The 25,111-nt window shown below is 41.3% G+C and overlaps 3 protein-coding genes across 3 annotated transcripts in view; 2 read left to right on the top strand and 1 right to left on the bottom strand.

The window, feature by feature from the left end:
- Positions 1-23,303, top strand: LOC145457897 (uncharacterized). Its single transcript, XM_080336190.1, has 12 exons — positions 1-182; positions 250-679; positions 968-1,120; positions 2,067-2,277; positions 8,004-8,170; positions 14,162-14,423; positions 15,125-15,243; positions 15,675-15,798; positions 16,451-16,546; positions 19,190-20,126; positions 22,233-22,379; positions 22,773-23,303. The coding sequence occupies exons 2-12, from the start codon at positions 295-297 to the stop codon at positions 22,848-22,850; spliced, it is 2,679 nt and encodes an 892-aa protein (XP_080192316.1). The 5' UTR covers positions 1-182; positions 250-294; the 3' UTR covers positions 22,851-23,303.
- LOC145457899 (myb/SANT-like DNA-binding domain-containing protein 3) lies at positions 9,658-11,046 on the top strand. Its single transcript, XM_080336193.1, has 4 exons — positions 9,658-10,411; positions 10,470-10,532; positions 10,593-10,679; positions 10,743-11,046. The coding sequence occupies exons 1-4, from the start codon at positions 10,063-10,065 to the stop codon at positions 10,940-10,942; spliced, it is 699 nt and encodes a 232-aa protein (XP_080192319.1). The 5' UTR covers positions 9,658-10,062; the 3' UTR covers positions 10,943-11,046.
- LOC145457898 (uncharacterized) overlaps positions 23,122-25,111 on the bottom strand; it is a 48,894-nt gene continuing 46,904 nt past the window's right edge. The window contains exon 11 of the mRNA XM_080336191.1: positions 23,122-23,446. Within this exon, the coding sequence (XP_080192317.1) occupies positions 23,415-23,446 (32 nt within the window). The 3' untranslated portion in view covers positions 23,122-23,414. The remainder of the gene's footprint in view (positions 23,447-25,111) is intronic.

Raw genomic sequence — 25,111 nt, 5'->3', positions numbered from 1 at the left:
CTCGTGGAACACAGTCTTTCCGTAGCTCTGCGAAGGTAGTCGGTCGATCGGCAGGAATGTCGATGTCGCTCTGATACGAAGTCGTTATCGCCTCTTCGGCGACTGCAGTCGCTTCGTTAGCGCATGACGAACGATCGTAGCTGGCTTTGCCTGCAACCTGGCTGATAGCGATTTACGAAAAGGTAATTTCGCGTAGGTCGTCTTCTGCGTCGTCTGGTATGATAGACAGATGAAAACAATTTGTTACAGATTTCTAGCTATCGCATTTACAACTGTCATTCGCGTTTACGCTCGATGACTCAAAGCGGGGGTAGATTCGACTTTGACGACGGCGGCTCGTACTGCGGCGGCTGGGAAGATGGCAAGGCACACGGCCACGGAATATGCACGGGCCCGAAAAATCAAGGGGAGTTCGCAGGCTCGTGGAGTCACGGTTTTGAGGTGATTGGTGTTTATACGTGGCCGAGTGGAAGCACGTACGACGGAAATTGGGCGTCCGGAAAGAGACATGGGCTGGGAGTTGAAATCAAGGGCAAGTGGCAATATAAGGGTGAATGGACACACGGTTTCAAGGAGCGATATGGAGTACGCTCCAGCATTTCGGGTCTAGCCAAGTACGAAGGGACTTGGAGTAACGGGCTTCAGGATGGCTACGGTACCGAAACATATGCTGATGAAGGCAAGTTCGCGTATTCATACAGAAATTAATCATTTTCCTATAAAAACAGAATAATTCACCTGTGATGCCTATTTTAACTTACGTTCGCCAGAGATTACGTGCTATATCGATAAACACTGTCAAACTATGGTGTGCGTAGCGCCATGCATAATTTATGGTTGTCGAGAGTTAGGGTTGTTTCAATATTCCACGCCTTTTACTCCATTACTCAATTACTCAATTAAGCCATCAAAGTTATCTTGTAGATCTTTAACGTTCTCTATTACGACCCGGCGATTTGTCCTTCAGGAACTTACCACGGCCAATGGATGGGCGGTATGAGACACGGGTATGGAGTGAGGCAGAGTGCCCCATACGGAATGGCGACGTCCGTACGATACCCGATTCGTGCTTCCCTAAGTTCGCTGCGCAGTGATCACAGCGGGACAGCCGGACAGCACGGTGCGTTCGTGGTTTGTAAAAGTTTCATTTTTCGAAGCAGGAATTTAATGAGTCGCAGATATTTGATTTTAAAACGGAGCATTTTTAGAAGTGTCTGATATAGCATCCGCTGTGCGCCATATTCCCCCGGGATGGTCAATATTAAACGTTGCAACGTCAAAACAGCTGCGATGCGAACATCATCGTCGGTATAGTTATGTATTGTCGTCATCGTCAACCTAATTCACTTATATGGAAGATCAAACCGTCACCAATCACCAAAGAGTGTAACTAGAGTAATTCCCAAAAATTCAACTTCGATAGAACGAAATAAGTAAGCTCTCACGCGTTAGTCATTGTACATCAAGTAGGATTGTATGATTAGGTTATGTTGTCGATTTGACACCTTCGTCCAAATTGATATTACTGTACAAGACAGGCGATATCTTTACAAATGTCTTACATTCCGCGTCATGCACTCTGTACTTGCCATGACCTTTAACGCGATATTTAATATTGCGAAATGCGTAGCAATCTAACCAGATATAGTGCACCTGTCTAGTGCACAGTGTCCTCCCATCATTATGTGCGAAGACTTTGAAACGTAGGCTCCAGGCATATACATTACAGTATCAGACTTGCGATGTGTTGTTGTTGTTTATGAAACAAAAAGATGTGTGATGTGGTGATATCGAATAGTGCCGACTACGTGTGGACTGTGGAGTGTGGACTGTATAGTAAGCGGTAGCGTTCTGTTCTCTAATTTTATTGCTTGGAAGCGACGTGACGTCGCATAATTATAACTATCACACTTACCAAATATTTAAGATTTTGCCTCTGTTCCTTGGATTTGGAATCTGGCATTTTGCTGTCGATTGGGGTCTTGGACATTTTGTACGTTCAATTAACCCGGTTATTTAGATTGTGTTCACAAAAAATATGATCCTATTTTATTGTATATTGACAGCAAACGATGGCCATGCAAGAGGAGGATTCGTCTTGGGAAATCGCAGTATATTCCCTTCTACTTCTACGTCACCGAAAAAGAGGGGCTTCTTGCGTAACGGAGCGGGAAATTTAAGAAGAACGCTGTCATATACCCTTAGGAAGAAGTCGAGATCAAATACTTCCATCGCGAGTAATACAAGCTCTACCAAAAGTGGACAATCTAACAGAAGGTAAAATATGGCTTATTCAAAACGGGTTGTGTTGCGTCGTAACGCCACTGTCTGATTTAGCTGTGACGTGATCGATGATCATGTCTGTAAGTGCTGTTGGCCTTCGGCTGGTATCATCGTCGCACTGCTTACGCGCATGTTGTCTCTTTGTGGTGTATTTGAAGATAGACTGTATATGTGTCTTGAGCGTATTCCTCAATTTTGTGCTGTTACTCTGCTAGGCGCACTATAAAATGGATGTTGAAGGGATATATCGATCGGAGAAGGCTGAGATACGCGGCGACATCGTCACGTTGCGATATCCTCCCGTTGTCGCGTCTATGGTCTATATATACGCGCCATAGCTGCCATGCATAATATTCACTTGAAGTATACAAAGAGTCGAAGACTAGTCAGTTGCGATGTTGCAACGTCACACTTTATAGGTCAATCAAATTATGTGGATTTTGCCGAGTGATAAACGCGGCTATATACGCATATATGCAATACAGATATACCTATGGATACGGGAGTATATAGGTTTGTTTGTCCACGCTATATAGCGCAATTCTATCAAGAAATTCAAAATAGCGTGACACGGTGAGACCGAAATTCCCATAAATATTCAGTCACTCTCGGAGTTAATGGTGCAAAGGAAAATTACACTGCGACGTATTAGTCAGACTTGAACAACTAGATAATTCTAGGTGTCTAATTTCACTAAATTAGGGCGAAATTCTAATTTTAGTCTAATTTGTGAAATCTCTCTTATGCTCTAATTTTAGTTTTAATCTAATTTATTTTTTCCTGAAAATGCCTCTTTGTCTGAAGCATTTTGCAGCTAGTTAACAAGAATACCCCTCTCGCGCAGGGAAATCTAGTGCTTACTCACACCGTGCAGTCATACTCATAGCAGTTATTGTGACAACGAATAATAATAACCTGCTAGCATAGTGGCTTGTAGTCTGCGAGCAACATTCTAGTTTATGAAACTTTACGTTAGTACAACGCCGTGCTGACTAACATGGGCGATGCTGATGGTTACCACAAAAGAAGTATTATTTTAAGTAGTACAAACACAACAAGAAATATCATGATCATAAACGTCATTTTATTTTGAACTATGAGCTACGCACGATACCCGACATCGCTTTCCAACGACTAATGAATCGATATTGGGGCTGGCCAGACATGTTACTCGCTAAAAGACTATCTCATCCTAAGGATTGATTTTGTTGGGACGTCCTATGCCGTGTTCTAAGCGTCTCTGTCTTGGCAGCGTCTGGACCATTGCACATCAAGGCAATATGCTTAATGATTTCGGCAGACTCTCCATCGATGGAATGCTGTTGCCATCGCCTAAACTGAGCCGTTTCAGCTAGTGTGGAATAGTGTTGTTAGTTGGTGTACATGTAGGCTACAGACGTTAAACATTCTCATGGTTTTGCGAATCCACAGTGATTTGATATGAGCTGATTTTTGCTGTATTCATTTCCCATTCAAAATTTCATTCAGTTTTTACGAAGTCAGTAATTCTTATTCTAATCTAATTGGGAAAAAACTTGTGTTGCTCTAATTCTAATTCTAATCTAATTTAGGAGAATCTGTGTAGCTCTAATTCTAATCTAATTTGGAAAAGCTGAAAATTATCTAGTTGGCCAAATCATTTATTAGTGATAGCCCTCTGCGAACTTGTCTGCGAAACGGAAATATTTAGAACAGGGTTGCTATTGTGTAGTCATATCACAACATGACCGAGGAATATCGGTACAATCTAGCTCGAGACTTGAAGCCAAGCGTTTCACATGATTGTATCACTGCATGTGATCGCTTCGAATTGAAATCGATGTATTTGCGATCTTGATATCCCAGTAAATTGATCATTATGTGAATTTAAAGTCAATTTTGCGAACGCGAGCCTCTCGCGCGTATGTTCTGAGGGATTGATTTCGACCTGTATCTCATCGCGAGAGTTATATGATACAGTATCGCAGCGTGAGAATAGCAGATCCAAGATAGAAACTGATCAACAAGGGCAAGTTTTTGTTGCAGTCAAATCCGTGGAAAGTTGCATATATTTTTCACAAAAGTTGCAGTAAAAAGTTGCATTTATTTATCACAAAAGTTGCACTAGAAGACCACTGATTTGGTCGGTTACCTAAAAAAAGGGGTCAACTTTCCAGTTCCACTCCCAAAAAACAGTTTTCCATCCACATTCTCCGTTAGTCGACTAAAAAAAAACAATGTCAACTTTCCGGCTCAGCTCCCGAAATGCCCGTCATACCGTTACTTCAGTGATGATTTACGGTATTTCAGTCGAGCGATCTATTTTCATATACTGCCAAATATTTCCAGTAAAAAGTTGGTTGCATGGAAAATCGATAAAAAGTTGCAAAAAGTTGCATGAAAAAAATGGACAAAAGTTGCAAAAAGTTGCACTATAAGATTCCTTCAAACAGCTTAAAACAGCATTCTACATAACTTCCGAGTATTTAAGAAGCTGTGAAAAAAAGATGCAGAAGTTGCAAAAACTTGCCCTACTGATCACCCATCACCGAGCGTAGGTCGTAGCCCTATTATACATGAACCGTTTTCTGCTGTAGCATATACTAGGGCAGGGGTGGCCAAACTTTTCAGCCAAAGGGCCACATTTGATTTACGAACTATTGCGCGGGCCAATAGTCGCGCCAAGCGCGAAAATTTTTCGAAGTTCATAGGCCAATAATAATGCCACTGGACTATATATTGCGGGCATGCACTATATCGCTGGGCTCAGTTTGCAAGGAATGGACTATTCGGCGCCTGGACATATCGATATCGAAAGCTTCGACCAACATGCGTCGATCATTTTGTGGCTAGATTTCATATAGTCGACCGACTTCCTGCGAGCGCAAACGCAAGGTCGCATATGTTGAACGGCACTTTGTCTCGTAATCGCAAATATAGTTAGACTCAATCTGATACATTAGGCGTTCTTTCATTTTCGCAAAGGGGTAACAATATTGAAAGCAAGAAACCGAGTGACAGCATGTTGCACGAAGCGTGTAGAAAATTTTGACTTCTGATAAATCTATCGCAAATTATTCTGATTCATTGTAGTGTACGAAGATCTACCAAAATGTGACTGGCTCATGGATCTGCCAATGCGTCGGAACTGATACTTTAGTCATCACATCTCAAGTGTTGCGGCCAGACTAATCAATTTTTTGGTTGGCTTTGCAAGTTCACAATCTGTGCAATCCATTTTTGATAATATTACTAATTTCGGAAATTACCTCGCGGGCCACTCAAAACCTTCTCGGGGGCCACGGGTTGGCCGGCCCTGTACTAGTGGTTCACAACCTTCAAGTCTGCGAACTAATTTTCTATTGACAAAAGTATTTGCCAAATATTAACCTATTGAACATTACATGTACATAATGGCGGTGTTTAGACCCAGAATTATTTTTGTATGAATACATGTGCTATAATTCTGAGTTCAGGCTACTCCTTCAACCTGATTCACAAATATCTAGTTAAGTAGTTCCTAACCTTTTTCGATTCATCGCCTCCTTATCAAGGTCTACGCAAATTTTCGCCGCCCCCATATTTTCGAAACCGAAAAAGAGGACGTATAAACGGTAAATTTTTTACAACTAAACTCTAAAAAGTCATTTTTTTGGCATGACTCCCTAAAGATCCGTCTCCACGTATAATCGGTGGGATTTTCCCCTTTACTAGTCAACTTTTGAGGCAGATCCAGAATAACCCGATTTTCACGTGCATTTCGTGCCGATTAGTTGAATATACCCAAAGCTATACTAACCCTATACGGGGAAGAGATCTAGTCGGGAAGCATTGGGATTCTTACGTAACCAAATTCCGTTTTAATTTATTTGACCACAAGAATTCCAAATGAATCCACTACAGAAATCATATACTGCACCTTAAAAAATGTTCAGTTCATTTTCTGTTTCGCTGCTTTCGGCAGCTCAACACGGTGGAGAAATTTTCGACCGCCTTCGGCGCGAGTAACTTATGTAGGTGGTAGGCGAGCACTGTATAAAACCTCGAAATGGTACGTGCGTGGGACTCCAACTCCATTGCATGTATCATCTCAGGTCAAACTACAAAATTGGGTTAGCTGCAAATCAGAAACGGTCTTGCGCCGAGCATTCTTCACTTGTCAGAACCAGTGTTGGGATGACTCGAGTCATGACTTGACTCGAGTCAGACTCCAGTCACGTTTTTCGTATGACTTGACTTGACTTGACTCGAGTCACTTTGCTAAAATGATTTGACTTGACTTGACTCGGCGTGTGACAAATGTGGATTGACTCGTGACTCGGAGCAAAATTCACGAGTCAATTTCAAGTCATCTATAGTAATTGGTGTCGATAAAAATCACTGTATCTTGCATATGGTCGGATTGTTGGCGAAACGCTGGTTTAACCCGTGAGAGCGACCAATCATTCAATTATCGTGCATTTAACTGAGTTTACATTGTTCTCTAACAAAATTAATTGACCACAAACGAAGTGATCGCAACTTACAGCTTACGTTGTCGTAATAGTATAGTAAAGTGATTTAATAGCAAATTGTCCAATTCTGTTCTCTCTTCTGACCTCAACCAAACCTCTTATTTTATTGAAATTGAATTCGAATATAGTTTATATAGTCCTCAGCCATTGGCGCAGGCTCGAATTGTATCATATTAACTCGTTTCTCTATTCTCTATTTTGGCTGGTAACTATAGACCGAGGCTATGCAATTACTCACGTATAGTTTAGCAGTTCTACGTATATGTGAGCGTGTATATCGAACTCTATATTCTTTCATCGATTCAGAATCAATGACCCCTCAATATGTATTTCAGACAGCTAGCAAAATGCAATGACGTAATGCCTCATATTTCGAAAAGGCAACTTGACTTGAATTGTGACTTGACTCGTGACTTGACTTAACTTGACTCGACTTGACTCGTGTCACCACCAAAAATCGACTTGACTTGACTCGAGTCACGTTCGAAAGTCGATTGACTTGACTTGACTCGAGTCAAAATCTGCAATTACTCCAAATGACTCGTGACTCGAAGGTAGTGACTTGATCCCAACACTGGTCAGAACTGCAAAAACTTTGAGCATTCCCCTCGTATTGCTCTCCTCGAACACGTGACCACAATAGAAGAGTTTCACATTATTATTATCAACAACGATTTGCTTCTACTTTAACAAATGACCATTCGATGCTCGTTTTGGTGATATGAAAAATTGTGTGGATCAGAAAGACAATCTCATTCATGCGGTGCTTTGTACAATGTACAATGTAGATCGTAGACTATATAAGCATGTAGTGTTGGTGTAGGTGCGGTTCATTGCTAAAACTGGATGGTCACCTGGCTGCCTTTCTCTTGCCGACCTCGTTATCGGATGCACTAAAACAGTAATTCTGTTCTAGTTCGAACCTTCCCGCCGTAACTAATTGCTAAAATTAAATGGTTCTGTGTCATTTCCCATTTATGGGGTATTGACAATTTGATATGCAATGGATCGTCAGACAGACAGACAGACATAGACAGACATTTATTGGTTTTTGGATCCGATAACCAGTCTCAATTTCGAACATTGTACTTGTGTTTGAAGTAATTTTAATTAGTCCCATGTAAATCGTTACACGTACTTGTGTGACTTCTTCGGTGATCGAACCATCAAGCAGTATAGGTAGCCCATACCTCACCACACGAAAATGAGGTAATATTCCTCGTTCAGCGATTATACTGGAACGTCCATGGCAAGCAGCGGGGAATTCGCTTCTTCGACATTCGGCGACTATGACAGTTCAAGCGATCCCTTCAGTCTATCCACGATTGCAGACGATGTCGATTTGGACGCCGTCGAGACGTATCGCGGCCAATGGAAACACGACAAGCGTGACGGTAAACTGATCTTACACCTACTCCCGATATATGTAACATTCATGTGAGGTCACCAATGACTATGTTCGCGCATAGATATGTGCCTGCGCGTAACAATGACGTCAAGCCCCCGCAGCCAAGATATTAATTTCGACATTGTGACTTCATTTCTACACGTCACAATGGATATTCCTAATGCCGCGTCATTATTTAAAAACATTCTCCCGCAGAATCCTGGCTACGCGAGTTTAGCCGTTCCCAATTTCTTCATCCTATTCGCAAAAATCCGGGAAGATTCTGTTTGGCTATTGCGGTTGACGCGAAACGTGTGCTCGAACCTCTACCAGAAGTTTTCAGTAAAGAAGTACTTTTACTTTTGCGAAGTGCTCGAGTAGGTTTTGCCTACTTGCTGTACTTCCTCAAGTAGTTATGATTTTAGACTACTTTTACCTTACAGTTTTCCGTTTTTTTCGGCAAAGCAATAGGATTTCTATAGTACTTACTCGGAACTTACTTGGAATTAGCTGCTTCTACTTGTACTTGAGTAGAAATTTACGTCATTACTTCTACTTCTACTTGACTACGAACGGTGACTACTCTGACCAACTCTGACCTGTACTAATTACAGAATCGATTAGGCGGTAGTTTGCAGTGAGCCGTATTTTCAACGGCCAGAACATTCGAACATTGAATAGCCTTCTATGATAAGTTGTTTTGCTGTGACAATCTCTAGTCAAGGCCGATGCAATATTCTGGTTGGGGTGACTCTGCTGCATTCGTCGCAGGTGTTTCGAATGATATCACTGCGGCAGTCGAAGTATTTTACCGTGACTCTTTGTTTTCGAAGCATACGATACGAACTTGATGGGTTCATGACCTGAATCGCTAAATTGAAGCGTGTATTCTGACAAAATGAAGCTTAGAGCCTAGTTCCATAATAGCTTCTTGCCTTCTTCATAATTCACCTATTGCAACAATAATGTTATTTCGCGTTGCATGTATGCAATGTATCCTCTCTCCATGTTCTACACTCCGTAAATGACTCGTGGGCCGATGAACATTTTGTCATGAAGATTCTTCCTTGAATTTTTCCTGGTTGCTTAAACCTGAACTAGTAGCCATGATAGCGGCCAGGATGAAACTTTGGGTGGGATGAAGTATTTTGTTTGGGGTGGGTGGGGGGGATGATTGGATATGACGTCACAGTGAAAAAAGTCAAAAATGTGCTATCGTCGTCTCGCTTGACTGCGCCAGTGATGGCAGGCAGTGTTCTAGTATAGATTACTAACCTACGGATAGATACGCAATTCGTGGTGGTTAGTGGTTACGCTTGGGCAAGCAGTTACTCTTATTGCTGAGCAATCTAAAAGCAGCATAATTGGTAGTGCTCCAACTCGCGACCAGAGCGCTGAAATTTAATATAATTGGTCTTAATCGAAAGCTAATGTCGCACAAATTTCGACAATACAAATTAAAATCTTGTCAAGGCAATGGAACCACCCGTAAACAGCCCACTAAGGGTGGAGCCCAATTTCTCTGCTGAGTAGCGATTCTCTACTCAGCAACGATTTCGTAACTCAACTCACGCCAAAAAGGATACTCAAACTCAAATGCGTCCAGATCGGCACTAAAACTTAAGTTAAGGCACCACCTGACTTAAGTGTCAATTTTCACGGTTGAGCAGCGAACCGTAGTTTGTAACCTAGCGACTCCCGCCTTTGGTTGTCCGATTTTCTGTACTGCCGACTAGAGGTAAAAAGCCTGCTGTCTGACATGGTAGTATCGCGTTTCGTTTAATTAATTTATTAGATGCGTTTGGTTGCACGGATTCTGCTTTATACATTTGTTCTACACAAATTAATTTGTTACCTACAGCTTTCTAAAATTTATAGGTAGACACATAGTACATTGAAATGGCGTCCAACGTAATGGAAAGAGGTACCGGTATTAGAAGAGAACCAAATTTCCAGCATAAAGAAAAGGCTCTTCTGCTGGAGCTGGTGAAGGGTTTTCCAATAATAGAAAACAAAAAGACCGATAAGGTCTGTGCCGCAGGAAAGGAAAGAGCTTGGGAGCTGCTGGCTTTAGAGTTTAATGCTGCTGGTATCAGCTGCCAGAGAAGTGCCAAATGTCTTCGGAAAAGATGGCTAAATATGAAAGAACGCTCTAAGACTGATTCCGCATTACTTAAAAGAGAGCAGAGAAAAACTGGTGGAGGACCAATTGAAGTAAATGTGGATCCTCTTAGTGAGGCAGTGGCATGTATGTTCTTGAAGTCTTTAATATCTAGTGCTGCTTGAAACAAAAGATTACTTTATAGCTGTCGTCCCGGGACAGATACGCGATTTGGGCAACCCGTTTGACGACGATGGAGCAAAGTCTTGTGAGTCACGAAACCTGATCTCACATATTAATATCTGTACGAATGCTCTTCAATTTTTAGATGTGGTAATGAATTTCGTATCCGACAACGAGCAAGACATTGGGCGGACCTCCAGGCTCAATCTGAGCTCGAGTTACAGTGTTCGTGGTGAGACAATACTCGGGATATGTAGAAATCAAGATAAACTCATTCGAACCATTTAATATCTAGACGACAGCAGTTGTAGTAATGATTTAGAAGAAAACAAGGCGCGATATATGAGAGAGAAATTGAAGGAAGCGGAATGGATGAAGGAGTTAAGAATGAGGGAGAGTAGATGGATGGAAGAGGAGAGTGAGTTGCGAAGAGAGGAGCTACGTCTAAAAATTATGTATCTAAAATTAAAGATGGAAAGATTGGAGAAATCTTGAAAAACTGCCAATTTCATCGGAGCTGCATTCTCAGTACGTTATTATCGTTCTTATTAGTTTCTTGATGAAATATCGATGCAATAAAAGAGAGTAATCATTGTAAATACGATATCAAGTGCCGAGGTAGAACTGGTAGTACTCATGATATATCATAAGGTCACGCTCGAATCAACGCGTAGAACGTAACAGAAATTGCTCGCACGTCAGCACGTGTCATTCTTCTCGACGGCGGTCGTGCGGCGAGCATCTCGGGTAACCGAAGCGCGGGCAACGGAGGCCACTCGACGCGAGGTAGGTCCGATTATTTCTTTTGCATCGGTCCATTGTGTTCAGGATTGCAGTAATAACGGCTTGGTATATTTTCTACCGTCTTTTCCTGAACATGTCTCGTTAACTTTATACATATCGTCAATTTCGATTCATTATGGTTAGCTTAGAGCAGTGGTTCTTGGACTGTTTAAGACTCGTCCCCCTTTATGATAGTGAAAATTTTGACGCCCGCCTTATCGTCATATCACATAATGAAACCACTATGCTCTAGCAATCCCACAGGATGGTTTGATGGCATGGAAGGTTTTGACTGTTCCCTGTTGATGAGAGAATTCTCAAATATGAAGTTGGAACTGTACACATACCAATACTATTAATAGAGGTAAATCGCGCTGGGCTTTGAAGAAAAATTGAGTTGAACGCAGCTTCGTGGCCCCTTTCTGGTGACTTTGCGCCCCCCATTTCAAGTACCGCTGGTTTTAGAGGTTGCCAATGGCACAACATTTGTGATATAGCTGTTTGGTTGTTTGCAATATCTGCAGATAGCATTGAACCTGACAGTTTGCTCGCATCAACCACTACAATTTGTTATCAACCGTATTCCTGAGCACTTTCCAAAACAAGACTTGAGTTCATGTTAACGCCCAACATATTTTTCAATTAGGGTTGGTGCGATTCCATCAAAGATGAGGACATTCGCGTGTAAAATGTGCATACTGGCTTTGTCGACAATTAGGACAGCGTGTGTACAGGAAGGTGGGTCATAGTTGCATTCAACTAGTAGATAAATGTTGCACTCTGTAATATCTGTGCATAAGAAATTACATTGAAACGCTAGTAGGTTGTTCAGGTACATGTTCTCCTGCTACCTGGCCATAGCCTAATTGCCTGACGTTGCAGTTAAATCGAATTTTCTGCAACAACTTGATTTATGATTTATTAGTTGAAACCAGTAAGCAAAATAACTGAATAAAATAAGGAATATGTAGATCAAGAACTCGATTGATACGCTGGGCACGGCTTACATTTGAGCAATCAAGCCCTCCCTCACTGCCCTCCCTGAAGCTGTATCGCTAGCGTTGGAACGTATTTCCGGAATTTCAATATCATAATTGTCTTCCAGTGATTGGTTCCTGCTTATGGCCGCATTATGGAGGCAAGCAATGGCGATGATTATGGTCAATGAATTATCCAGCCTAGTTCGCAATGGAATGCTGAGAGCCAGGAATCTGCGCTTTAGCACTCCGAAGCAGTGCTCCACACGGGATCGTGTCGCTATGTGCATCTTGTTATAGCGCTTTTCCTGGCGGGTTGTGGGATTCATCAATGGTGTCATCAAATAGGGCAAGCAGGCATAGCCGTTATCACCCAGAAGAACACCATCGAGTGATCCACTCTCCAAGTCATCCTTGATTGAACTGTTATTGAAAATCCGGGAGTCGTGGGTAGAGCCAGGCCACCTGGCAACTATGTTTAGAATTCTACGGTTGCTGTCACATATCACTTGCACATTCACTGACATGAATCCTTTCCTGTTTCTAAATATCTCTGCTTCATCTCCACCTGGTGATACAACTGGAATGTGCGTACAATCAATCGCCCCCACGACTCCCGGAAAGCCATCAATTCTGAAGAAGCCTTCTTTCAGCTTACGAGCATCTGCATAACAGTATTGTATAAAACTCGGCTTTTGTGTGGCGATTGCATAAGCAAGTCTATGTATACTGCGCCTTGCTGTGTTACGTGAAACACCGATCAAATCACCGTCTGACTGTTGAATATGCCCTTTTGCGAAGAAACGCAACGCCACAAGGAACTGAAGCAGTGGAGGTAGACACTGTCCTCTAACCGACAATGACTCGTCGTGCTTTATCACCCCAAAAACGTCAATGGCAGAGTCCTTGGAAAATCGATAACGGCTTTTGAACTCTACTTCTGAATACTTTTCAAATGGGTTGGTGACATCTTTCAAATATTTCTGTGGTGTGCGTGGACTTTCTTGTTCAATAAATTCTAATACTTCCAGTGGGTCTTCAGATGAGAAAGTTGTTCGGCTGCGGCAATCCATTTTAGTGATTACTAATTACTGGTTAGACTACGTTCTAAAGACGTGTTAAAAAGCAAATGTAAGAGGTACTGTTATATGTTGCGCTGATCAGAAGCTACTTGCGAACCCAGATATCTAACGCTAGAGCAGTATTGAGCGAATACTTCGACCCAATATTGCGGTGCGGGTTTTATATCCTATATTTCAGTAGGAAATTGCAGCTAACATTTCAGAACTGCTGAATTATAATCTCTCCTGCGCTAGTCAGTGAACGAATAGCGGGAAAACCACCGCGTCGTCATGACAAAGTCGTCCACGCGTGTCCGTTTTCGGCTATTAAAATCTGGCAACGCAATATCGAAAAACGGCGTCTGGAAATCGATACTTAACTGAGTAGAGAGAATTGGCGCGCACTCAACGCTGAGTAACGATCGATACTTAGTTGAGTATCGATACGCATTTGAGTAGAACTTGGCTGAGGATAGGAATTGGGCTCCACCCTAAGTCTGAAAATCGGCATTAGCAGACCAACAATGGCAGCGCCGCGACACAATGAACATAACAATGGCCAATTTCGTCAAGCGATTGTTTGGAACAATGCCGATTTTCAGACTTTGAGGGCGGCTTTTAACCGGTTCCATTATTCTGACAAAATTTTAATTTGTATTGTCGGAATCAGTGCGACACTAGCTTTCGATTAAGACCAGTTTTATTAATTTTCAGCGCTCTGGTCGCCAGTTATAGCACTACCAATTATGCTGCTTTTAGATTGCTGAGAGTAACTGCTTGCCCGATCGCAACGACGGGTTTTGCGAGAGTTGCGCATCTATCCGTAGGTCAGTAATCTAGAGTTCTAGCTAGACAATGCCCGCTGACTGCTAATCATCCTAATCTTTATTAAGGTTTTGGAATTTGCGAAAGATCGGACGGATTTAAATACCAAGGCGAATGGCTGGCCAATCAACGCCATGGTTACGGCTGCACCGTATTCCCGGATGGCACCATCGAAGAGGGCAAATACAAGCACAACATCATGGCCGTGCCCAGGCGGAAAGTGCTGGGAGTGAAATCAGGAAAAATGAAAGACAAAATCGACAACAGCATCAAGCAAGCTGTCAGAGTGGCGGGAGTCGCCAAACAAAAGGCTGAAATAGCGCTATCGCGGTAAATATTACTCGTTTTGTGGTATTCATGGCGTTTTGTCGACTGCTATGGTCATTTACACCAGGCCGATATTCGTCATTATTTTCCGTAACTGCCGACTTATAGCACTGCCCACGTCTAGGCTTTTTGTAAGACACCGCTTAAGTGGATGAGGTGGCGAGGAGGAGCCTAGCTAAACCTCCAACACTTAGGTATCGGAATTCTGAAGTCGACCTTGGTCGGACTCGAACCCGCACCCATTGGTGTAGCAGCCGCGGATTATATCACTGCGCTATCTCGCCACGATCGGTAAATATTACTAAAATGTCAGCTTGGAAGCATTCTATTGTACTCGCGCGGAAATGAAACCAGTAGAATATGACGATAATTTTATGTTTTAACGCGACTGAAATCCGAGTTTTTTTAAGACAATTGGTTTAATCCACTCCCAAATTTTCGTTTGAAGTGACTAACTAGAAATGGAGCAGGATTCAACTTTTGCGGGACGGGGTGTCCGTAGCTGGAAAGCGAGGCTAAAAATACAATTCACAATGGTGCCACGACGTGGCTGTTTGGTGACGTCAAAATGTCCCACATGAAAATTACAGAATTGCTTGCACGCTTTCTTAACTTCTGCGTCATTGCATCTCCGGCTGTTCCTCTGTAACCTCCGAATACCTTTGAAACATTTGGAAGAGTTTAACGGAATTTTATGGTCGCAGGACGTGGCACGCCACTGATAAGGCCGACCAGGCTGAATTGACATCTCTGCACGCCCGAGAGGAAGCCAAAATTGCGAGATGCGTTGCGCGCGATATAGCACCTGATTTTCACCAACCAGGCAAGTACATTCAATGGTTGAGTAATAGACGGTGTGAAGTACCGTATAATGTTTGCGGTTGAGCAAGACACTGATGTAGACCTATCCTCATTATTATTATTGTTATTATTACTATGGGTATGATATAGAGGTGTTAATCACAATTGTTGGCCTTTTGCACCACGGACTATAATATATTACAACTTGCTACTAGATATCACCAATTACTTAACTCGATAACTCGAGACAATACAGTTAATTAATGTGAAAGGGATTCGGAATGTTCGTCAAAATTCGATGACGATTATGCGATAACGGTGCCACAGCTATATACACGAATAGCAACGTCCGAGTTGCCCTTCTGCTGACGTTCATCGCAGTTAGTCTGCATATACTTTACACTCGTTAGATAATGATGACAGTATCTCAACACCGGCGCTGACATTTCGCAGGGTTATCCTACCTATTGGCGAAAGGTGAAAATCCATTCCGCGACCTAGAGTTGCGCGAGGAATATAACGGCGACCGGGAAGGAATGGGAGGTGTCGCCGGTCCCGAATCGTACCGGCAATTCACGTAAGGAAATACGAAAATAACGCTGGTTTCATTCACATTACCTTATATGTCATACCATTCATTTTTGTTGCACTTTTCCTGCATTGTTCGGGAATTAGCCTATATCTGGTTTATGAAAAGGTAGGGTTACCATATGTTGGAAATCTGAAAAAAGGACACTTTTTCAAAATTTTCAGACTTACAATACCGGAGTAAAATCCGAAAGCAATGGTAAATTTTTCCCGACTTTGTAGTTGGTTGACTTGAAAGAAAAAAAAGGTAATTTTTTCGACTCGGCTCCAGAATTTACACTTCTGTTGAAATCTCCGTTGGTTGACTGAAAAAAGGTCAACTTTCCGGCTCATCTCGCCCGAAATACCCGCCGGAGCTTTACTCCAGTGCTGATTTACAGTATAACACTCGAATTGCACCCTATATTTAACCAAATTTCTCAAAAAAGTGGACAAATCCTCAAAAAAGACGACATATGGGCGCTCTCCGAGGACACTTCCAGAAAAGTCAAAATAGAGGACAAACCTCTTAAAAGAGGACGTATTGTAACCCTATGAAAAGGTCCTATCTTACATTAAAGAACCGCAAAAATGTAGCAGTATATCACAATTCCTTCAGATAAGTGCGTGCCACATTTGCCATCAGCAAAATCGCTTTTCAGGTCGACAAACGCGGACAGCAACCCAGCAAAAGGTAACGTTGAAGGACTAGCAAGCAGAGAAAAAGAAGAATCGCCTCAACATTCACAACCTCATCGGTGAGTAACGCATTTAGGTGGCGAACACAGCTTACCAATACATGAAAATTGAGATCATTTGCGCCGCAGTGCGTAGAAATCCGTCGCTGACTTAGACGGGGAATAGTTAATTATTGATCTCAGGCCACGGGATGACATTGAAATGAACAGCCAGACAACAGCGAACGAGCGAGGAGATGACGAAAGGGTGCCTTTATTTTGTACATGCAAGCTAATGAAAAGCTAATGCAGCTAATTAAGCTAAGGAAAAGCTAATTAAGCTAATGAAAGGCTAATTAAGCTAATGGAAAGCTAAGTAAGCTAATGAAAAGCTAATGAAAAGCTAATTAAGCTAATGAAAAAGTAAGCTAATGAAAAGTAAGCTAATGAAAAGCTAATGAAGCTAATTAAGCTAAGGAAAAGCTAATTAAGCTAATGAAAGGCTAATTAAGCTAATGAAAAGCTAAGTAAGCTAATGAAAAGCTAATGAAAAGCTAATGAAAAGCTAATGAAAAGCTAATGAAAAGCTAATGAAAAGCTAATGAAGCTAATTAAGCTAATGAAAAGCTAATTACGCTAATGAAAAAGTAAGCTAATGAAAAGTAAGCTAATGAAAAGTAAGCTAATGAAAAGCTAATTAAGCTAATGAAAAGCTAATGAAACCAGCGAATGTAAAAATGAAGCCAATGAAGCAAGGAAGTAAGTCCAGGTTAGTATTTTGCTCATATAATTCTGGACGTATCAAATCCGAAATTTTAAATCCAAGTTTAGAATCTGGATATTCGATTCTCAATAGGGATTTTTGAATTATGATTGCAATAGTGCCAATTCAGACCTAACTGCACCCTGCAAACCGGAAGATTTGACGGCACCGACAGGTTTGTTTTGAGGTGTTCATGGTGTGTCTCGACTACTATGGTCATAAATGCACTGTGCATTTGCAGCAATTGTGCCTATACTGCCAGCATGAACATACACAACATGTACAACATTTTCTGTCTGCAAGTACTGAAATCCCTGTCCATATTGGCGTATTTCCTTTCGTTGTCGTAATTTTCTGCAAGTGAATGCTCAGTTTCGTTTTATATGTTGCTATATTTTTCAATACAGTGCTACGCTTGCTCGTGTTTCAAAACTGAAAATTATCACCCAATGATATGAACAGCAGGGATGAGATGGCGTATTTCGGTTTCTCCCGAATGTGAGGTTGCCTCAACGAACCGGTGATCCGCTAAATGAGTTGACAGATATTTTCACGACGGATTCCTTTTCTGTCGTTATCGCACCTTTTCAACCAGACTGGATATCGGCACTGATGTTACGCGCCTGCGGCTATGGGTTGTCGGGACAGCTATCGTTTGGTAGAGTAGAGGTTTAACCAGAGCAAACAGTTCGCAGGAGAGAAAAAGTTCTATAACTGGTCTAGTTAAGCCTAGCAATGTAGGGTCAATATATTTTGTAAAGAGAAAGCTACGTTTTCATTGGCACAATGTTCAACGCAAAATCGGCGATGTGTAGTGGTTCCAAATATAATAATTTTCATAGTCATTGCGAACGATAAAGTAGCAACATTTTCATAGTCGTAAATGAGTATATCACGAGTATTTTCAATAATATCGCGAGATAGTACTCGCAGCATAGTTTATTTATAAACGAGGCTGGCATTGATGTCGGTTAATAATTATTATTTGAAAGATACCAATTCAGCGTCAATCAACAAACGCACACATTTCGCAATTGCAATCAGCGAAGTTTTTCGATGCGTGGTGTTCAATTAGCTTCCTTGTTACATTAGCTTCATTAGTTTTTCATTGCCTTGTTTCATTAGGTTTTCATTAGCTTTTGATTAGCTTACTTCTCATTACCTTAATTAGCTTTTAATTAGCTTCATTAGCTTTTCATTAGCTTAATTAGCTTCATTAGCTTTTCATTAGCTTACTTTTTCATTAGCTTCATTAGCTTTTCATTAGCTTACTTAGCTTTTCATTAGCTTACTTAGCTTTTCATTAGCTTAATTAGCTTCATTAGCTTTTCATTAGCTTACTTTTCATTAGCTTACTTTTTCATTAGCTTAATTAGCTTTTCATTAGCTTTTCATTAGCTTACTTAGCTTTTCATTAGCTTAATTAGCCTTTCATTAGCTTAATTAGCTTTTCCTTAGCTTAATTAGCTGCATTAGCTTTTCATTAGCTTGCATGTACAAAATAAAGGCACCCTGACGAAAGATAAAGTGGCATGCATATATAGGAAAAATGGACTTGCATGAAATTTTAGCTTGTGAATTGTGCAAATGCAGTAGTTGCATGTCGCAACTTGGCAAAAAATTTCATATCAGTAATAAAATGTACAGTAGACTATGCTCGAGTGTAGTCCATAACTGGCACCTTGATAGTAATTTATCAGATATTTTAGTCAAAACGAAACGCAAAAATGGTTTCACAGCATATAGTCTTACAGACACAGGCCTGGGTGTAGCAAGACTGAAATTTATAGAGGCATTGTGACGGAGGTACATACCGGATGTACTTCTGACTGATCGTGCACTTATGATGCTACAAGACGGTGGCCTAATGTTAGCAGTGCCTATGCCGATGTATAAGTCTCTTGCAAGACTGTAAGTGTGTATATTCGTTGTGACATGTAAATTATATATGCCTATTTCAGGAAATCAAGCTTTAGAAAACTATCCATATTCGGAAGCAAACATAAGATAAACAAGGACGAAGATTCGTCAAGCGTAGTCGCGCCGTCGCCAGGCCACGTTTCTCCATCTCCGACGCGTAAAGAAACACACCTCTCGCCTGAGAGCGCGATACCTTCTACCGCCTCGGAAGATAGGAATCGATTATACAATTCCACGCCACCAGAAATGAAAAACTCCATTGCGTCTGACACCAATGTCGCGTCTAATACCTCGATGCATTCACCGACATCCAGTGGTAAGCACGGGTTTTTCCGGTCGCTGCTACACAAGCCACGGAAAACGCACGGTTCCACGTCGAAATCGTCCGATTCTGTGTTTGCGTCGGCAAAGGACGATTTTCAAAACGTAGATAAAGAGTCTTGGGGTCGCCGTGCCGCAGACACCAAACGTGGTATGTGGTCAAAGTCCGTTTCGACTTCAGAAAGCGGCGCTTCAAAGTTTTTTCACGACTCCGACGCCAGAACTCATGACGATGATAATTCAAGGCAAGAGTACATCTCGAATTATGAAAGCGAAATGCTGTCGCCTCTCGCGTCCATGAACGATCCGTCCGAATACCAGAATCAGCGCCCTTCAGGTAACGAAGCGGTGTCTAAAAGCCATCAAAGCGCCAGAGACTACGCGCTAGTCAATCCACAAATACAGATCACGGTCGCTGAAGAACAAGCCTCGGCCGTGCCAGGTCGTAGTTCTCTCGACAGTGAGAGAGAAGCGGAGCAGCACGCCGATGGAAAGCGTCTGACTACGCAGAAACTTGTGAAGAGCACGGAGACCACGGCGAGCTCAACTGTTGATTTGATATCACCTGCCTTTGCCAATTACAACACGAGAGACAGCTCCGAAGCATCTGATTCTGAATCCAGGCGGAAGCGTAGAGACATTTACTTGCGAAATAGGGTAGGTGAATGAAATTCGTTTCTTATTAGCACCTATGGTCCCGGTCACCTATCGGTGCAACTGCTCTGTCTTACTCAAAAGTATAGTCAGGGCTGCTACTCATGTAGAAGTACAGGTAACGCCATCAATTTCTACTCAATTGCAGTTTGAAGTAGCGAATTGAAAGGTCGGAAAAATAGTCAAGTGCTTTCAGATAGCAGTATTGGTCGAGGGGTTGAAAACTTGAAGCAGCTTATCACACGCGGCTACTTCGCGAATTAAGCAAAATGACTAATGACATTTCGTACAATGCAAACGTATTCCAAAACTGCATTCTAGTTTTGTAAATCCAAATTGGTAAAAAGCGAATAGTTTGCCGAAAAGCTTTTCAAGTAAAAGCTGAAGTCCCAAAACATAACCACTCGAGTAAGTAACGAAAGTAGATAAAAGCTACTTCATTACTCCGGAAAAGTAGAAGTACTTTGTTACTGACCACCTCTGGTCTAGATTTTATAGCAGTAGTGGACAGATAAGATACGTGATGTGCAGTGTATGCGGGACGTAGATTCATGGCATGCGATATATAATTGAATATTGTAGTTGCTGATTGACACGTTACTGCTCTCTCTTTCTCAACAAGCATCGTAATAATCTTCCTGGTGTTGAAGTGCAATTTGTCATGTAGGCCTATCACAACTGGGGCTACATGTTTAGGCTTGGAGCCTCTCTCCACAAATATTTCAACAGTCAATGCCGTCTCCATTCGCTCTATACAGACAGAGTGATTTGAAATATATATCTATATCGATATACGCTATACTTGTTAATGCAGCAGTTCGCAATCGGGGGTCCGCGAAGCCTCAAAATAGTTGTTAATTCATTTGTATTTTTTTAAATTCGGTAAATCATGCATGGGGCAGTTTGGCTTCATTACTAGTAAAACTCCAGAGCTCACGTCAACAGAATGGCCCTCTGAGATGAAATATCCTACTGTGCATTTTAATTGCTAAATTTTCAATAACTTACTGATACAAACATGTTGCTGTTTAGAGATGTTTTGTTCAAGAGTGTGAAAAAAAAAATTTCGACAAGTAATGTCAATCAGTACGGTGACGTCTAAATGATAAAAAAAATCCATTTTCTCGTGTGATGTACCATGGCCTACTATGGATGTACATTGTACATGACAATATTTTGATAATAACTTCAAGATAACTTGCTAGATAGAAATGACCAGGCTTGACGTTCTATGCTCATTAAAAAAATTGTTTGTCAATTTTGGTGGCATATTTGTTGCGATCATACCCAAATGTGTCGTCGGAAGCATTACACGTTCTTATTACATTCGCCACCACCTATATTTGTTGGAATAGATTTTCGGCACTCGTTTATATCAAATCGAAGGAGCGGATTTTCAAGACACCACCACGTATTTCAAGAAATGCAGTTGCAGAATTCGCTTTGAAATAATAGAAATCAACCCAATTTCCACATGAATAGTCTGATCTTATTTTTAAGAAAAGGCATTTTGTTGCTGTTTATGACTAGGCCTGCAGTTAGGGTTGCATTTAAATCAAAAATCAATTTAAAACAAACATGTTTAAAACAAGGACTTTGTTTAAAACATGTTTGTATTGTTTTTTAACGCCATGACGTCACGAATATTCAATTGTGACGTCATAGCGGAGTGACAATTGAAAATATAGGGTAAATACAGCTCCTTTGAGGAAATATCTACGTGCTGTAGCTGTTGAATCGACTATTTTGAGGGTTTCAGCCATCCGATATCGTATACGTCCGCAATATCGGGAGGAAATCGTTCGTAGGCTCATACTACATGTTTTTGGAAAGTATTTACACAATAATATCATAATTACACAGCTTAAAAAAATTGTGGATTTTAAAAGGCCTTTATTTAAAACACTGTTTAAAACATGAACGAGACAGATGACGATTGCACGACAATTGAGCTAAATTTGAACTGAAGCTTCGTGGGGGTCCGCGGGGTCCGTAAGGGGGGCGCGAAGACAAAAAGGTTGAGAACCACTGTTCTACTGTAACCCCGAAACCGAACTGTTTATACATCGTGTTTGCATTCTGGAGCGAGCGTATGTATAAAAATTCCAGAAAAACTCCACGGATCCCAGTGCAATTGAAACATCAATTACAAAAAAGTATTCGCCATTACCCACGAGGTTGAGGCATAATGTGAAGACACTCAGCACACCGGAAGACAGTCCACCAAATGAACAATCCAACACGAGTGGAGATACAGTAAGTTTGTATTAACATTTATGGATATAGTTTGGTACTTGCAGCAGGTAAAACTAGAACACCCTTAATTTGACCACTTGCATTCAATTTTACATTCTTTCGTTATACTGAAAAGTCGCGGTAGTTTTAAAAGTAAGACATGGTATCACTCCCGTGATTTAACTAATTCTCCTCGGGACTCGGGTCAAACTTTTAGGATATGTTTTCACCTTTACCAGTTGACAACAAATTTGATGTGCAGCCAAATACTATATATCTTATGACTATTCGCAATGACTCGATATTATTCCGTTAACTTCGGATTACTTCATTGCTTGATAATACCTGGTGCGATATAGATGCTAATGTTTATTGTGCATTGAAGATTATATTGCGTGTCGACCGACTTTTCAGAACAACAATCTGGTCGTCACATTGGTCGTCATGCTTATTCTCGGATTCGCAGCCGTGTTCACCCAATTTCTGGTATGATGATTGGACACTGGACCCTGATTTCGAGCTGCATATGGCTACACCGCTGTATACTTCGTCTGCATCCAAACAATCCGAATGACGAACATCGGTGACTTTTTACGAAAGAAAGAAACTCGCCAAGCCTGCTAGTGTGAAGCTGATATCTAATTTGGACACTCCTGTTTGCTTGACCCTACATAATGGAATAATTTCCCGTGAAGGATTGGCTAATAGAGTCTGCGAACGTTATTTTCTTGTGTGTGTATATGATCTACAGTACACGAACGTCTACCTTATTTCGATTATTATATTAAATAAAACTTCCGTATTTATTAACTCTCATGAGGAATAAGACACATGCGTACAATACGTACAACTCGTGCGCGGCACATGCGTACAACTCCCTGATGTTTGGAGATCGTTGCCCGTCGGTATGTAAATTTCACGCACAAATACACCAATACAATCAAAGTTATTGATCTGTCTATAGACCTGGTAAATGGGTAGCTTTAACGATAAACAGCATCTGGTTACGATGATTATAGGAATCGCAGAGGAAAAGTCGTGTGACTTTCGGAAATCTCAAAACGCCATACCATCGGTATTGGTGATATCTGAAATGTGAAATATTGCGTATGAGTACGATTTCAACAAACGCGAGCACACGTTTTGTTATTCAATAAAAATAGTAGGTATACCTGATGACATTTATAGTAAGCGGTTATGTATTGACACGGATCATTATCCTTACCATGCGCTACCAGTGGTTTCCAGCGGTGGGGGAAATTCGCTACTAGGTGGGGATTTCGCAATTTGTAGATGGGAATTGTGAACTGCCTTTTATATTGCAATGCTTTTAAGGGGGTGCCTCCATTTCCCGTCTTCTCGGGGTCGCACACAAAAACGGAACACACTGCACCTTACGATATATACAAGAATTGGTGTATTTAACTCATTTTCACCGATTAGACAGAGTATTAAGTTAGATTTTGTGGCGAGATAGGGCCCTGTGGATATAAAGCTGTATCAGCTGTACCAGCTGTATCAGCTGTATCACCCTGTGGATATAAAGCTGTATCAGCTAAATCACCCTGTGGATATAAAGCTGTATCAGCTGTATCACTCTGTGGATATAAAGCTGTATCAGCTATATCACCCTGTGGATATAAAGCTGTATCTGCCATATCACCCTGTGGATATAATGCTGTATCAGCTGTATCAAAGCTGTATCAGCTGTATCCCGATCTTATAGGCCGATTTTATCATGAATTAGTGAAAATTTTTGCGCTTAACGCTGGCTCACTAAACAGTACAACAATAATTTCGTGGCAAAAGCGAACAAGGTGATGGGGGACGGTTTATCATAGGGTTACCACCATACGTCCTCTTTTAAGAAGATTTGTCCTCTTTTTTGACTTTTATGAAAGTGTCCTCGGAGGACGCCCTTTTGTCCTCTTTTTTGAGATTTTGTCCTCTTTTTTGAAAATTTAGGTCACATTTAGAGCAAAATGCGAGTGATATGCCGTAAATTAGCACAGAAGTGACGCTCCGGTGGGTATTTCGGAGTGAAAAACGGTGATTTGAGCTATGAGCGAAAAGTTGACCTTTTTTTGTTTTAGTCAACCGGTCACAAAGTGGGAAAAATGCACCGATTTTTGAGAATTCTTCTCCGGTTTTGCAAGTCTCAAATTTCTGAAAAAGTGTCCTCTTTTTATATTTCCAAAATATGGTAAGCCTAGTTTATCACCCTATAGGAGCCCAAGATTCAACGTTTTTTGGGGAGCCTGACGAAGTGCTGTTTCGTTCCTGCCAACGGGTATACACACCCGAAGATGTTCAATTAATTATTATTCGAGGGGTCCTACCTTTTCAAACACACCTCATTCAGCTCTACCGGTCGGTAGCCTAAATTAGATTACGTGAGCATAGAGACGTTAAAAAAATTGATAGCAATCTATATGCAATTCCCGATTATATATATTTACCGACTCAATCATGAAATATAGAAATTTCTCTTTCTTCGCGCGTGTAGGTGAGAAGAGCTGAATCACTAAATGTGTGACAGCGTACTATACTATTTCGCGCATCCCAGACATAGTATAGACCTGATACTAATTGCAGAGTGATACCTGGGTGAATCTCGGTACGGTTTGTCTATAATATGGGAGCAGTGATGATTCTCAAAGTTGAAGTACCGGTTATTAAAAAAATATTAATAAAAAATTCCAGAATTGTTTGAACACAAGACACCGATTCCATACAGGAGAGTGATACAGCTG

This window comes from Botryllus schlosseri, chromosome 15 (assembly GCF_051294905.1).
Source record: "Botryllus schlosseri isolate E-star chromosome 15, Bs_hap1, whole genome shotgun sequence".
In the NCBI taxonomy this organism is placed as follows: Eukaryota; Metazoa; Chordata; class Ascidiacea; order Stolidobranchia; family Styelidae; genus Botryllus; species Botryllus schlosseri.
The sequence above is the reverse complement of the archived record's forward strand: the minus strand, read 5'-3'. Positions and strand labels throughout refer to the sequence as shown.

What these genes read in the sequence shown, in the direction of transcription:
- LOC145457899 (XM_080336193.1), top strand. Translation starts at nt 10,063, where the DNA reads ATGGCGTCCAACGTAATGGAAAGAGGTACCGGTATTAGAAGAGAACCA. An exon ending in CGACGATGGAGCAAAGTCTT is followed by an intron (nt 10,533 to 10,592) that starts GTGAGTCACGAA and finishes TTCAATTTTTAG; the next exon opens with ATGTGGTAATGAATTTCGTA. An exon ending in CTCGAGTTACAGTGTTCGTG is followed by an intron (nt 10,680 to 10,742) that starts GTGAGACAATAC and finishes TTTAATATCTAG; the next exon opens with ACGACAGCAGTTGTAGTAAT.
- LOC145457897 (XM_080336190.1), top strand. Translation starts at nt 295, where the DNA reads ATGACTCAAAGCGGGGGTAGATTCGACTTTGACGACGGCGGCTCGTAC. An exon ending in GAAACACGACAAGCGTGACG is followed by an intron (nt 8,171 to 14,161) that starts GTAAACTGATCT and finishes ATCTTTATTAAG; the next exon opens with GTTTTGGAATTTGCGAAAGA. An exon ending in CAACATTCACAACCTCATCG is followed by an intron (nt 16,547 to 19,189) that starts GTGAGTAACGCA and finishes TGCCTATTTCAG; the next exon opens with GAAATCAAGCTTTAGAAAAC.